The sequence below is a fragment of the Sinohyriopsis cumingii genome, chromosome 6, assembly GCF_028554795.1.
Source record: "Sinohyriopsis cumingii isolate HCF-2022 chromosome 6, ASM2855479v2, whole genome shotgun sequence".
NCBI classification, from domain to species: Eukaryota; Metazoa; Mollusca; class Bivalvia; order Unionida; family Unionidae; genus Sinohyriopsis; species Sinohyriopsis cumingii.
Genome location: NC_142966.1, coordinates 59,676,130 through 59,690,187, shown reverse-complemented (window position 1 = coordinate 59,690,187; position 14,058 = coordinate 59,676,130). Strand labels below are relative to the sequence as shown.

The following is a 14,058-nucleotide window of genomic DNA, read 5'->3' as shown; positions in this document are numbered from 1 at the left end:
AAAAGGTATTTTCTTCTTTTGTTATTTAAGAAAATTTATTGCAGAATGGTACACAGCCAGAGCAAAATAAGTGAATGTTTGTCTTATCAACAGTTTGTAAATGCAATTCGTAATCAGTCAGTGTTATTATGGACCTCAAAAACATTTCAAAACATTGCTATACAGTAGTCCCCCTCTTGAACGGCCCCCCTGACCAGCGGCCACCCGCTCCTTATGGCCAGAATACGTTGGCACCGACGAGTTTGTGTTCAAAAGTACCCCTTGCGAAAGGCCACCCGGCTAACGCAACCAGCGGCCAGCATATTAGTGCAAAATCATAAAATTTACCCCTCACAAGCGGCCGCATTTTATTTGAATATGTATCCAGAACCAGTATTGTATTCATAACGTGTGTTAAGTAATCTGATTTCTGTTTCCTGATGTCAGGTTTTCGTTACTGAAAGAAGTGTTGAGTAAAGTACATTTACCACTAAGGTTAATATTATATCATTTACGCCTCACAAGAAGCCAAATTTATTCCATAAAAACCGAGAAAGACTCAAATTTTAATCCATACAAAAGGGTACATACATGTAATCCAATTAGCCTTACTACTGTGTTATCATAAGATGTCCGGTTTAGTCACTCTGATAATTGTTAAGAAAACAATTATCGAACAGTAGAAACAGCTGAGAAGTGGCAGTATCGATGTACAATACCCAAGTCAGCAGGAAAATGGTTTAATGGCCTTTATGGCTTCCCTTAGTAAGATGTTGAGCTTGTTCACTTTGGTAATCAGTGGCTATTACTACTGACAATAATTGTCAAAATTACGAATCCTAGCGGCCACGAGGTCAAATCTGCGTGATGTTAATGGTACATATGGTGATGTTAATGGTACATATCGAAGACGTTTTGGCTTCTCTCACCTAGTTTCAAGAAATGTTTAAAAACAATAGGGTACCAGACTGCGACTAACGAATCACGTGACAAGAACACACGGCAATTTGTTCAGATGCATACAAAATTGTTTTATTAGTATTGTAGTTGGCAACATGAATAACTTACTGCAAAAAGATGAACATGTCATCGAGGAAAATAAAAATTCTCAGTTTAGAGGAGAACGTGAAAGTAATTAACTGACGGGAGGTGGGAGGGGGTCGTCGAGGATCCTTGCAGAAAACTAACGTCGGGAAGACTCAGATAAACAATATCGTGAAAGATAATGAAACAATTCTGCAGAAGTGGAAAGGTGAAATGGACGGAGAAAGGAAGATTGTTTGAGCCAGGAGACGTTTGTATCCTGATTTGAAACACAAGAAAAAGCAAAAATTTTGTCAGTTGAACTGGGATATGACGACTTTACCGCAAGTAACGGATGGTTGCACAGATTTCAAGTGCGACACAATATCAAGTATTCTGTCATTAGCGGCGAATCAGTTGATGTTAATAATGAAGTTGTCGAAGATTGGAACAAAAGACTAAACGATATATGCAGGGGATATGACAGCAAGGATATTTTTAATGTGATGAGACTGGTTTGTTTTTTAGACTGTTACCAACAAAGTGACGTGATGTGAACTGTAACATAATTATAAAGACAGTTTTATAACTGTATCAATGGTTATTCATAGCATTCTTTTGCAAATGATGACAAAGTTTGTTTTACATTTATTTCACATCATGCATGTGATTTTTTAATTAAAATATTAAATATTTAAAATTAAATGTACTTGTGACTTTTTCATATGTATTTACTATTTGCATTTGTCATCCCCCTCTAGAAAGGCCACCCGCATTATAAGGCCACTTTCTTGCTGCATTAGGGGTGGCCTTATAAGAGGGGGACTACTGTACACACATTTTTATGTTCAATAATTAATCGTATTTAGAATAATAGTTGCCCAAAAATTTACAAATTGTGGTTATGCTCACATGCTGAGTGCTAATATATTATTGTTTATACATGTGTTTAATTTTGCTCTACATGCCTTCTTATTCAACATAAGAACATTCCTATAAGTGTGAAGTCATCAGAGGTATGTAAACCATAGATAGGTGGCACCATAATACTAGGATGGTTTAATTGAAATTAAAACTTACCTTTGTTTGAAATAAAAAGAAGTACAGAGTAGACTTTTTGAAGAAGAAAACAAAGCTAAATTTTGTTTTTTTTTACTCTTATCTTATACACCAGCCTTTTAATGTGGCATAGAATGTAATGTACAACTATTTGTTGATGCCTCAGTTAGCATTTTGTATTCAACATGTATGCTTCAGATGTCCATAATCAACAGTTGCCAGACTTTGTGAATGGCTTGCACTTAGAGTAAGGAAGAACTTATAAAATTTTGTGTCAACAAGTAAAGGTTTAGGTCACAGTGACTATAAAAAGGAAACTGGTTTCCTGATAGTAAGTAGAGTCCTCTACTGTCTACAGTTACCAAACTTTATGGAAGGGCTGCCTTGGGGATAAATAAGCACACTTTAGACTTTGGGTTCAAAGATCCAAGGTCAGGGACACATTAACTGAAAATATAAATAAAAATGGTTTCTGCATAATAGCATTAGTTTTGCATTACATACCTGGACTAATATTGATTTTGAGCTAAAAGCATAAAGGTGAAGGTCACTTACAAAAAGAAGAAATATGGTTTCTGCACACAAATGTTAGTTCTTAACCATGTACCTTCACCAGATTTGTGAAAAGTCACTAGTTGGGTAAGAAAGAAGTCATTTGATTTAGGGATAAAGTTTACAAGTCAGTGTTACAATAACTGATTGAAAAAAATGGGTATCTGTATAATAATTTGAGTTCTAAACCACATATTTCCCATGTTGAAAATCTATAGTATGTCAAAGTTACATTTATGTCAAAGTTTCATGTTGAAAAATATAATTAATTACTTGGGGATGGTACAGGGTAAACATAGTTTTTTTTTAAGGATGACATACGGGGGCGAGGGGCTGGGCGGAGGAAGAGAACTGCATGCAGTGATGCATAGAATATTGCTAACACCTATGCATCTCGGCACACTAATGGTAGAGGAACTAGTGCCATGTCACCCCCCATCCTCCTGATCTAGGTTTCCTTTGAAGTGAGCCTGAATTTTCCTCAGAATGGAAAATGTCCTTTCTGTATCTGCACTGGAATGTGGCAGTGTTAATGCTACTCTACTGATTCCACCAAAAAGTTTGTTTCCTGCCTCTGGGTAGATTCAGGTTGCTGGCAGTTTGCCAGAACATCTCAAGATTGGTGCTTTTTGGATTGAATTTTGGAAGTTCCTTTGTAAATCAAATTTATATGAATGGCAGAAGCATGTTCATGACTCTTTGAACTTGATTCTAGCTATTGAAATTCCTTTTTCCATCCATTGCTGAGTTTCTTGTGCTATTTGGATTATTTCACTTTTGGCATTTTAGCTTTGGGAGTTGACACATACTTTAGATTTAGACAAATGTTAAATACCAATACCAAACTGACCACCTGTGCTCTTTAGTAATGTTTAATTGAGTTGTAATCCATTAATGTTTTGAATCCTTTTATCTTTTCCAAATTACTACTGATTCAGTGATTCATTTTGGGTTATTGTTTGTTGAATTAGCAGTTAAAGCATCATACTTACAGTTTTATGATCACAAGAAGTTTTCATGGAAAATATGCTAAACTGCAAGCAAGGTATAAAAGAAAGTAGGTAAAATGTCTTTTCCAAAGCAAATTTTGATAATAATTTTGAGTATGTGGTAGATTTCAATAAGTAACAGGAGGGATGGGAGACACCCCTCATCTCTGGAGGAAATCCTTCTGGTTGGAATTGTGTATTATGTCAATTACATATGCTACTATGAATTGGAAAGAGAAAAAAACACTTGCAGATTGATTATTTTTTTACATGACCAGTCCATCATTTGTGCATCCTTTGCTGTCTTTGTAGTTTTCCTGTGCTGCTCCTATTGATGGTTTAAATGCCAAGGGTTACAGAGATGTGTGGGTGTGCAACAGTGATGGATATGTGGGTCACATGTGTCTACTCAGTCTACAACCTGAACCAATTGTAACACTCAATACTCCTGTCCCAGGATGCAATGCCAGGATACTGTGCATATGTGCTGTGCCAGCCAACAGCAGTTGTTTCAGGAGGTAAAAGCATACTACTTGTCCATATTTTTGTTGAATAATGTTTCAAGTATAGCTGTCACATGCTGGAGGAAACGTTTAATTTACATCAAATTTTATAGCCTTCCTCATGATGCACATCTTTTGTGGTTGATATGAATTTACTTTGCATCTGCATGAAGTAAAACTAATTACACTGGACAACAAATTTTTACAAAAGTCATGTTACTGAAATAAAATTAGTCAATTCTTATCAATTTTTATGTGCTGAACACGAATATGACAGTCAAATTGCAAAATTGGCTCTAGTTTTTTTGTAATCTGCAAGAAATTAATGTTTACATAACGAAATGCATTCCAATAGTAAAAGGTCAACTGTAATAGCCTACCTATAAAAAATCAAGTCATTGACTACATCTTAGATTTCTTCGCCTGTCTCTTGTACAGCTGTTCGGGAGCATCTCTGAGGAGTGTCCAGCAGTAGTCAGCCAGCATTGTAGTGGACCATCTTCCCTGGTATCTTTGTTCCATTGTTGCGATATCTTGATGAAAACGTTCGCCGTGTTCATCACTAACAATACCACAGTTGCTAGGAAAGAAATCCAAATGGGAATGAAGGAAGTGAATCTTTAGAGACATATTGCAGCCAAGTTTCTTATACTTCATCAACATGTCTTCTACTAGTTCCTTATAGTTTTCTGCCCTAACATTTCTGAGGAAGTTTGTAGAAACTAGGCGAAAAGCATTCCATGCTTGTTTCGCGTCACCTTCCAGCAAGTTGTTGAACCGGTCATCTTTGAAAAGCTCTCGAATCTGAGGACCCACAAAAACTCCCTCTTTAATCTTTGCTTCGCTGAGTCGAGGGAATTTTTCATGCAGGTATCGGAATGCTGGCAAAGTCCGGTCAATGGCTTTCACGAAGTTCTTCATCAAACCTAGTTTGATGTGAAGGGGTGGTAGCAAGATTTTCTGAGCCTCAACCAGAGCTGGGTGTTGGATATTCTTCTCTCCAATGGCTACATTCTGCCTGTGAGTCCATTCCTTCCTCATGTAGTGCATTTCCCTTGCTCGGCTATCCCACTCGCATAAGAAACACATGTATTTTGTATATCCTTGCTGCAGTCCCATTAAAAGGGCAACTACCTTCAAATCACCACAGAGGTGCCAGCTGTACTTGTTATACTCAATGGAATTCAGTAGCTGCCTTAAGTTATCGTATGTCTCTTTCATGTGGACAGCATACGCTACTGGAATAGATGGAAGAATGTTTCCATTGTGCAAAAGCACAGCCTTGAGACTCAGTTTCGAAGAGTCCACAAATAGTCTCCATTCTTGTGGGTCATGAGTGATTTTTAAAGCATTCATGAGGCCCTCAATATCGGAACAGAATATCAGATTACTTTCCTTTCTGAAGAAAGGCTCCAATTGCTGGTGGCGCTTTCGATATGCAGTAATTGTGACATCTTCTTCTAGAAGATTCCATTGTTGGAGTCTTGATCCTAGCAATTCTGCCTTGTTCTTTGATAAGTCCAAATCACGAATCAGGTCATTTAGTTCTTCCTGTGTTATTCTGTGTGGGGTTGATGATGCACCACAGTGAAAATCTGGATCACTGCATGCTGATGGACCAGGAGAAGAACAGGTCGACTCACCTTTGTCTTCGTCAGATGAATCAAGAGAATATTCTGCTGGAGGTTCTGGAATAGGAAGTCCCTCACCATGTGGAACTGGTCTCAATGCAGACGGAATGTTTGGGTAGACTATTCTCGACTTCTTTCGCTTCGTTATTCCGCCGGAAAGAGGAGGAACCAAGCAGAAGTAACAGTCATTTAGGTGGTTGCTTGGCTCTCTCCACACCATTGGGACTGCAAACGGCATTGATGACCTTTTGCAATTCAACCACTGTGAAAGCTGTGTTGTACATGTAGCACAGCATATATGCGGAGCCCAAGGCTTGTCTTGGTCACCAACCTTGCATCCGAAGTAAAGATGATATGCCTTCTTCACTTGAGAATTGATACTTTTCTTCTGGTTGGCAAATGTCACTTCCCCACAAATATAGCAAAAATTGTCCGCGGTATTAACACACTTTCGAGGCATTACTGTTCTTTATTGTACGTAAATGGATAAAATAATAAGTTTTATGTAACAGTAGCTTGAACTGTCTCGCACAACGTCTAAAATATTTTAAATGCTGAACCTATCTGATTGGGCTTTATATAGTACACTGCTTACGTCAGCTTCAGCAGCCGCCTGGCATTAGTATAATAGGCCTACACATGTATAGTACACTGCTGACGTCAACTTACTTCAGCAGCCGCATGGCATTAGTATTGCATTGCATCAGAAAATGATGCAATCAACTGTGGATGATGTGAGCATGATGGTATTATGCAATGTTACATCATTATTCCGGATGTTGCTGCAGTCCTACTGGAGAAATTTACACAGTGAAACATAGAAAATGAGGTATATGAATATCTTCAAAACGAGAGCCAATACAAATTTTTCACGGTTATATTCGTGTTCGGCACACCAAAATACTACAGATTAGGGCCTTTTCAAGTCAGTAATGATTTCACTGTTGACCAGTGTTATTGGTCATTTCATTTGACTTTAAAGGAAGTAAATTATGAGGAATATGAAAATATTAGCTTGTTTTTGGATATTACTGGGATTAGTATATTAATGTGTGCAATGAAGTATCAGTTTTCCCAGGGAATGAAAACATACTTGTTATGCATGTGTCTCACTATATAAGGTCTTGTTATATGCGAGTTTACAGTACCTTCATCATTAGAGATTTCCTCGAAATTCCTAGAGTTGTCAACGTTTCTTTGATTTCATTTTATCACCTCTTCTGGCAATGTGATGGCCTTTTGTACAGCATCTGTTAGGACACATCTGTTAGGACACATTTGTTATTCTACTGTACCTTAACTACTGAGAGAACCAAGAAAATTTACAAACACATTTTCATCCCATGGTCTAAATGAAAATGGTGCCCTTTGGAGATGAGGATGGCCACTATGACAGCCATATAGAAAATTATGTTATCACTACTTTTCCTGAATGGATGATCATATTGACATGGTGGTTTTACTAAAATTCATGTGGTATCTAGTTGGTCCAAAATGAAAATGGTGCCAATCTAACATCCAGTAATGATGCTACAGTGTCCATCTTTAAAATGTTGTTGCTGTTCATTCTAAAAAGATGGTTGTATCAAGCAAGTTTTCACTAAAAGACCTTATATGATATCTAGATTGTCCTAGGTTAAAATGGTGCTTAGTGACATCTCTTATGCCTACCTTGGGGACCATCAATTTTGTTTTCACTGCTACACCTGAATGGAATGTCATAATGACATGGGATATTTATTAAAAGACTTGTTGTGCTCTCTGATTGGTCCTAAATGAAAAATTAAAATCCTCAGATGTTCAATATGGCCACCACATTGGTCATCTTGAAAATCTTTCACACCTCCACCTGAATGGATGATCATATTGACAGAGCTTTCACTAAAAGACTTATTGTGAAGTCTAGTTGGTCCTAAATGAAAACAGTACCAATCTGACAATCACTATGGCCACCACAGACTTGTGATGTCTAATAGGTCCTAAATTAAAATTTGACCTCCAACATTGACTCCAGATTTCTCTGCTTAGCTGTTTATCATTCTCTTCAGTTTATGGAAGAATAACCTTGATATTACTTCACTAAATTTATTTTGTCTTTTTCTCTGAAACATTTTTACTTAATGTTTATTTAAGTAACTTACTGATTGATTATATCTTGACTTTGAGATAAGCTCAGTGATCTTCTGTCTATGGTATTAGGTTCATGACAAACACTTTTGTACTCCTTACATGAATCATTTGAACATGTTCTCATAAGAAAGCAGTTAACCCTTAACCTCATAAGCACTTTTGGATGCCTCTGCTACATTCTCATGGAAGTGCTATTGGATGCCTCTACCACATTTTTATGGAAGTGCTATTGGATGCCTCAGCCACATGTTTGTGGAAGTGCTATTGGATGCCTCAACCACATTCTCATTGAAGTGCTATTGGATGCCTCTACCACATTCTCAAGGAAGTGATATTGGATGCCTCTACCACATTCTCATGGAAATGCTGTTGGATGCCTCTACCATGAAAGTGCTATTGGATGCCTCTACCACATTCTCATGGAAATGCTATTGGATGCCTCTACCACATTTTTATGGAAGTGCTGTTGGATGCCTCCATCCATTTCACAAACAAGCACTTTTGGACACAGAAGAATGTTTTGATGCCAACAATAAACAGCAGCTATTTTGAGCTTTTTTTTGTAGCAACTTCTGGAGGAGAAGAACCTGTTAGTAACTTCAGGCATTGAGGTGAATGGCCATCATGTCATATGACCATTATGTCACATGACATGATTGCTATTTAAAATATAAACATAATCTGCTGTTTCAGCTTCCCCAATCTCCAAAATATTAGAAGTTCTTGAATTTGGATGTTTAGAATTATGACTTTGAAGGTTTAAGTGTGTCAGATATGGGCTTCGATTGATGTAGGCAACAATGATTTTTGATGATTTATCAAAATCAGACGATTTAGTGATACAGATATAGACAACAAATCAGTATATTTAGAGGTTAAGTGAAGTCATCTATGGTTGGTCATGCAGCTTCACCTACTTGATGGTGAATCAGGTCTGTCAAGATTTTAAAGCATACAAAATTCTGTCAGAATTATTTATAAAGATAGATTTTGTATTTCAGAAATATGTACAAAAAGGTAAAATTCTTTAAATATATGTTGAACTTAAGATTTACTTCACTGATATAAATTTTAAAGGCAGGCCTATTCTCGCTGAGTCCTGTAGGTAACAGGCATTCTTTTTATAGCACACTGTACTATGTGGCTTTGGAAGCCTATACAGTAACAGGAACTCGGAGTGAAAGGGTTAAATTTGGTATGTTGGAGTTTCTCAGAGATGATTTCAATGCTGAGCACTTAAAAAGAAGAAATGAACAATGTAATTAACTCACATTCTTGGAAATTATTTTCAGCTAGCAGAATGTTAGTTCCTCAAAGGACTCTTTGTTTTCTTAAACATATTTTAACTGCATATATAAAATATGGGATTTTAGATTGCTAAAATGTAAAGTTGAAAGGGGGAAATTAAGGGTAAGTTTTTTCATGTGCAGAATTTAACATTTATTGTTGTTATCCTTAGTTGTCAGGAAAGAGTGAGCACCCAGTTAATGTTGGTAGAAAAAATTTGAATTTTGATCATTAAATTTCCCATCTGTTAAAGATGTTTATGTTACAAATAATGTCATCATTATTTAATCCATTATTTAGTCAATAACAAATCTGCATGTATAATTCATTTGCAGAAAAAGTAGTGCTAAACGTAGCCAGCGTCATATAATACCCTCCTCCCCAACTCAGGAGAAAGGTCCACGTATCAGTGTAGAAGAGGTGGATGCAATCATTGTAGAAGAATATTCCAAGCAATCGAGTACAGATATTGAAGCGCAGGACACATTAAGTGAGGAAGGGTATCAGTCTGACTCAACCTCCAGTGAAGACGAAGACTACTCACCCCCTCATAAACTATATGTCGATGGTATGTCCCCTTGAACCTTTTCTATTCCATCTTTATTTAATATTTGGCTAACTTTAGCGGCCTCGTATAGAGACAGGCACCATGAGAGAGAGATGGGGAAATAGTGGGGGTCCAGCTATTGGACTATGATGCAATGCAAATGTTACTTGATGACTAAACATAGAGTGGACATATAATGTGCCGTTCAGGGTCGTTTGTTATGATCCAGTTAGTTTTACTTGTACAGTTTAATAGTATGTGGTTCAGTTCATTTTAAGTAGATTTTCTTGAAAGTGTTTTTATAAAAGTAAATAAACCAGGGAAAAAAGTTTTTTTAAATCCAGTGGTATATAATAGACTGATTTCTTGCTTCAGCATGTTTATAATAGTGGCACTTGTCTTTGACATAGCATAGATCCAGTTTTGGAAAATGTAAATCTCTTGGGCTTGAGATTTAGTGTATGAATCACAAATGACATTACTTCTGAAACGTTGTCTCAGATTGGCTGACAGTGGAAACTGAATATCAGACTTGAGCTCAGGAGTTATCTCAGATCAGATCTGCTGTTCTTGAAGGCACCATCAAACCAGGCCCTATGCTGTTCCTGTGAATTTTTTTAAACCAATCATAAACAGTGTTGCTTTTGAAAGGTCACCACTGATTGGCTGATGCTGAAAACTCACTCTGAAACTCTGGTTTAAAGCAGATTTGTATGATCTCCAAGTCAGATCTGCTGTATGCAAACCAGTTTTGAGACCGTTTGTTAGGCTTGCATACAGTTGCAGGTGATAAGTAAGAACCTATAATCTGCCAGCACATTAGGCAAAAGCAGATCTGAGTCTGACTTGTTCACGGTTGAATGTGTGTATATATTTAAATATGATATGTTTTGCAGAGTATGTTGTGAAGCACTCTCCTCCTTCCCAGTACACACAGAGTAGTCCAGATCCCATCACACTGACAGGGAGCTGGACCCAGGACCCCCATAAGGGCACGATGTGGTTGGGTACTGAGGATGGATGGTAAGCAGGCTGGTATTTGTAACATGTATCTATTGTAGTTTGCTTAGTCTTGAGACAGTAATCCCTCATTATACTGTGCCTCCTCATATGGATCCCATGACATTGGTCCCTCAGTATAAACTCACTCAGTATACTGTGGCTCATATAAAGTAAATATGGCTATGACTCTCATGATAGTGGACTCTCAATATAAACTCCCTCAGTACACTGTGGCTCACAGAATTATAGGATCCCATGAGAGTGGTCCCTTAATATAAACTCCCTCATTATACAGTGACTCCTCATAATCTGAATATGTGCTGTTATTCTAGTTCTACCTGTTACAGACCAGAAGAGCTTCTGGAATAGTCTGCTGTCTTCATCTGTTTTCTATCTGTTAGCACAAGTTTGTTATTGCTACTACTTCTAATTTACATGGAGGATTGCTTGCCATGAAACTTTACACACACATTCATCCCATGGTCTAGTTCATCCTAAATGAGGTGCTACTCAGACATTCAGTATCATCTTCACAGTGGCCATTTTGAAAATCTTGTTTATCCTACTCTTCCTGAATGAATGGTATCAATGAGGGGTTTATGCCATCTAGTTAGTCCTAAATGAAAAAGGGTGCCAATCAAACATCCAATATGGCCACAGTGGTAGCCATTTTGAGAATAATGTATCCCTACTCTTCCTGACATCCAATATGGTCACTGTTTTGGTCATCTTGAAAATCATATCCCTACTTCTGAATGGATGGTCATATCAGCATGGGATTTTCGCTAAAAGAAATGTTATGTTGCCTAGCTGATCCTGAATAAAATGATTCCAGGCTAATATTCAATATGGATGCAGTGGCAGCCATCTTAAAAATCTATCACAATTCTGCTCAGGAGAAAGTCCTCTTGATGGTGTGTTTTCACCAGAAGACTTATGATGTGCATTTGGTCTTAAATGAAAATATTGCTGATCTGATGTCCAGTATGATCTCCAATGCTGCCATCTTGAAAATCTAGTTATTAGCACTCCTTAATGGATGTCTTGAAAATATTTTCTCAGCTCTTTTCCAAATGGATGGCTGTATCAGCAATAGATGTCTTATGGTTGGTCTTAAATGAAAATGGTGCCAGCTGTGCATCAGTTATGGCTCCTATGATGGCCATCTTTAAAATCTTGTTGTCATTACATACCTAGAAAGGGTGATTATGATGTGGTTTAATCACAAAAAGACTTCTTATGATGCCTACTTTGTCCTTTGTGAAAATAGTGCCAAGCTGATGTGCAATATGTCCACCACAATAGCTAGTATGAAAGTCATGTTATCATTTAAGAATATCCTGGATGGATCCAACACAACGCAGTTAAAAGGAAGAAATGGTCTTGTCTTGAATTATGATTTTGGTAAAAGAGAATGGACACGTTATGCAGTTAAAAATCTGCCAGGACACTATTGAATGACAGATCCATCAGCACATCCTGCAAAGACAGATCTGCTTGCATGCTGTATGCGGACAGATCTGCCAGTACACAAGGCAGTACAGTATGCTGCATGCTGTATGCAGACAGATCTGCCAATACACAAGGCAGTACAGTATGCTGCATGTTGTATGCTGACAGATCTGCCAATACACAAGGCAGTACAGTATGCTGCATGCTGTATGCGAACAGATCTGCAAATACACAAGGTAGTACAGTATGCTACATGCTGTATACTGACAGATCTGCCAATACACGAGGCAGTACAGTATGTTGCATGCTGTATGCTGACAGATCTTCCAATACACAAGGCAGTACAGTATGCTGCATGTTGTATGCTGACAGATCTGCTAATACACAAAGCAGTACAGTATGTCGCATGCTGTATGCTGACAGATCTGCCAATACACAAGGCAGTACAGTATGTTGCATGCTGTATGCTGACAGATCTGCCAATACACAAGGCAATACAGTATGCTGAATGTTGTATGCTGACAGATCTGTCAATACACAAGGAAGTACAGTATGCTGCATGTTGTATGCTGACAGATCTGCCAGTACACAAGGCAGTACAGTATGCTGCATGCTGTATGCTGACAGATCTACCAGTACACAAGGCTCTGAGAGCACACTTTACAATGTTAGATTTTCTGCCCACATTCCTCTGACAGATCTAGGTCTATAATGTTTGTGGTTGGGTGAGTTTTGAATTTGTTTTGTTGTTAAAATACGTTAGAGAGATTTGTTACGGTATTACTGGTGATAAAAGTAATAATTCAAGTTGTGTTGTATTCCTTTCAGCATCCATATATTCCAGTGCACAGACAATATAAAGACCACAAAGAATAAGTTAAAAATCCAGCTGGGATACCCGGTCTACTGCATTGTGTAAGTATAGGTGGAACAGACGGTAACATTTGTTATTCAAATGGCAGCAGATATTTGTCTATGCTCTTTGTGATGATCAAGTAAATAATGCAACATAGAGGTATAGGTGTATTAGTAGATGGCACGTCTTGAGTTTTTAATGCCTGTTATTTATTTCAAGAAAACAGTGCAGAATTAGGGATCTAGATACATTATGGTTGTTGTTATTGTTGTTGTTGTTGTTCTAGGGTTTAGCGCCATTTTTCAGCACAAGATAGGCTATACATGGTGGCCAGTATATCTGGTGGAGGAAGAACCCTGGAAAACCCAGGGAAGAAGCACCGACCCACAAGAAGCTACTGGCAGGCTTTCCCACGTACCCACGCTAGCTGAGCCTTGGACTTGAACCCACGCAGACAGAGGTGAGATGGCAGTGATCCAAAACAGGGAGCGCTTTAGACCACTCAGCCACTCGGGGCCCCCAGGTACATTATGGAACATCAGCTTTGGGTCTGTGCTGCTTCTTATGATTCAATCAAATAAAACATTTAGACCCAAGTGTACAAATGCATGATGGGAAAACAGGTCTGGGTCTGTGCAGCTTGTTATGATTTAAATCAAAAGCACAGACCTAGATGTACAGATTCTTTATGAAACAGAAGCTCTGGGTCTGTGCAGCTTATGATTTTTTTGTAAATAGCACAGACCTAGATGTGCTTTGCATTATGGAACAGCAGATCTGGGTCTATACTGTTTGTGGTGATTTCATGCAAATAGTGCAGACCTTGATGTTTAGGTGCATTATTGGATGGTAGGTCTGAGTCAGTTCTGGTTACCATTAGGTGTGATTTATTTATCCATAAATGGGGTTTGATAAGTTTCAAATGTCTGTCAAATTGGAATTTTTCTGAAAAGAAAGTCACACTTGTTAATGAGTCTTATAGTCATGTAAATACAGTCAGACCCACTTATCTCAACCTCGGTTATCTTGAGAACCCATGTATGTCAAA

The 14,058-nt window shown here is 37.9% G+C and overlaps 1 protein-coding gene across 2 annotated transcripts in view; it reads left to right on the top strand.

The window, feature by feature from the left end:
* Positions 1-14,058, top strand: part of LOC149797040 (rho guanine nucleotide exchange factor 17-like) — a 236,502-nt gene that overhangs the window by 175,772 nt on the left and 46,672 nt on the right. For both annotated transcript variants that reach the window (XM_089961705.1, XM_089961704.1), the window contains exons 15-18: positions 3,915-4,120; positions 9,489-9,721; positions 10,597-10,723; positions 12,983-13,069. In XM_089961705.1, coding sequence (XP_089817831.1) covers positions 3,915-4,120; positions 9,489-9,721; positions 10,597-10,723; positions 12,983-13,069 — 653 coding nt within the window. The remainder of the gene's footprint in view (positions 1-3,914; positions 4,121-9,488; positions 9,722-10,596; positions 10,724-12,982; positions 13,070-14,058) is intronic.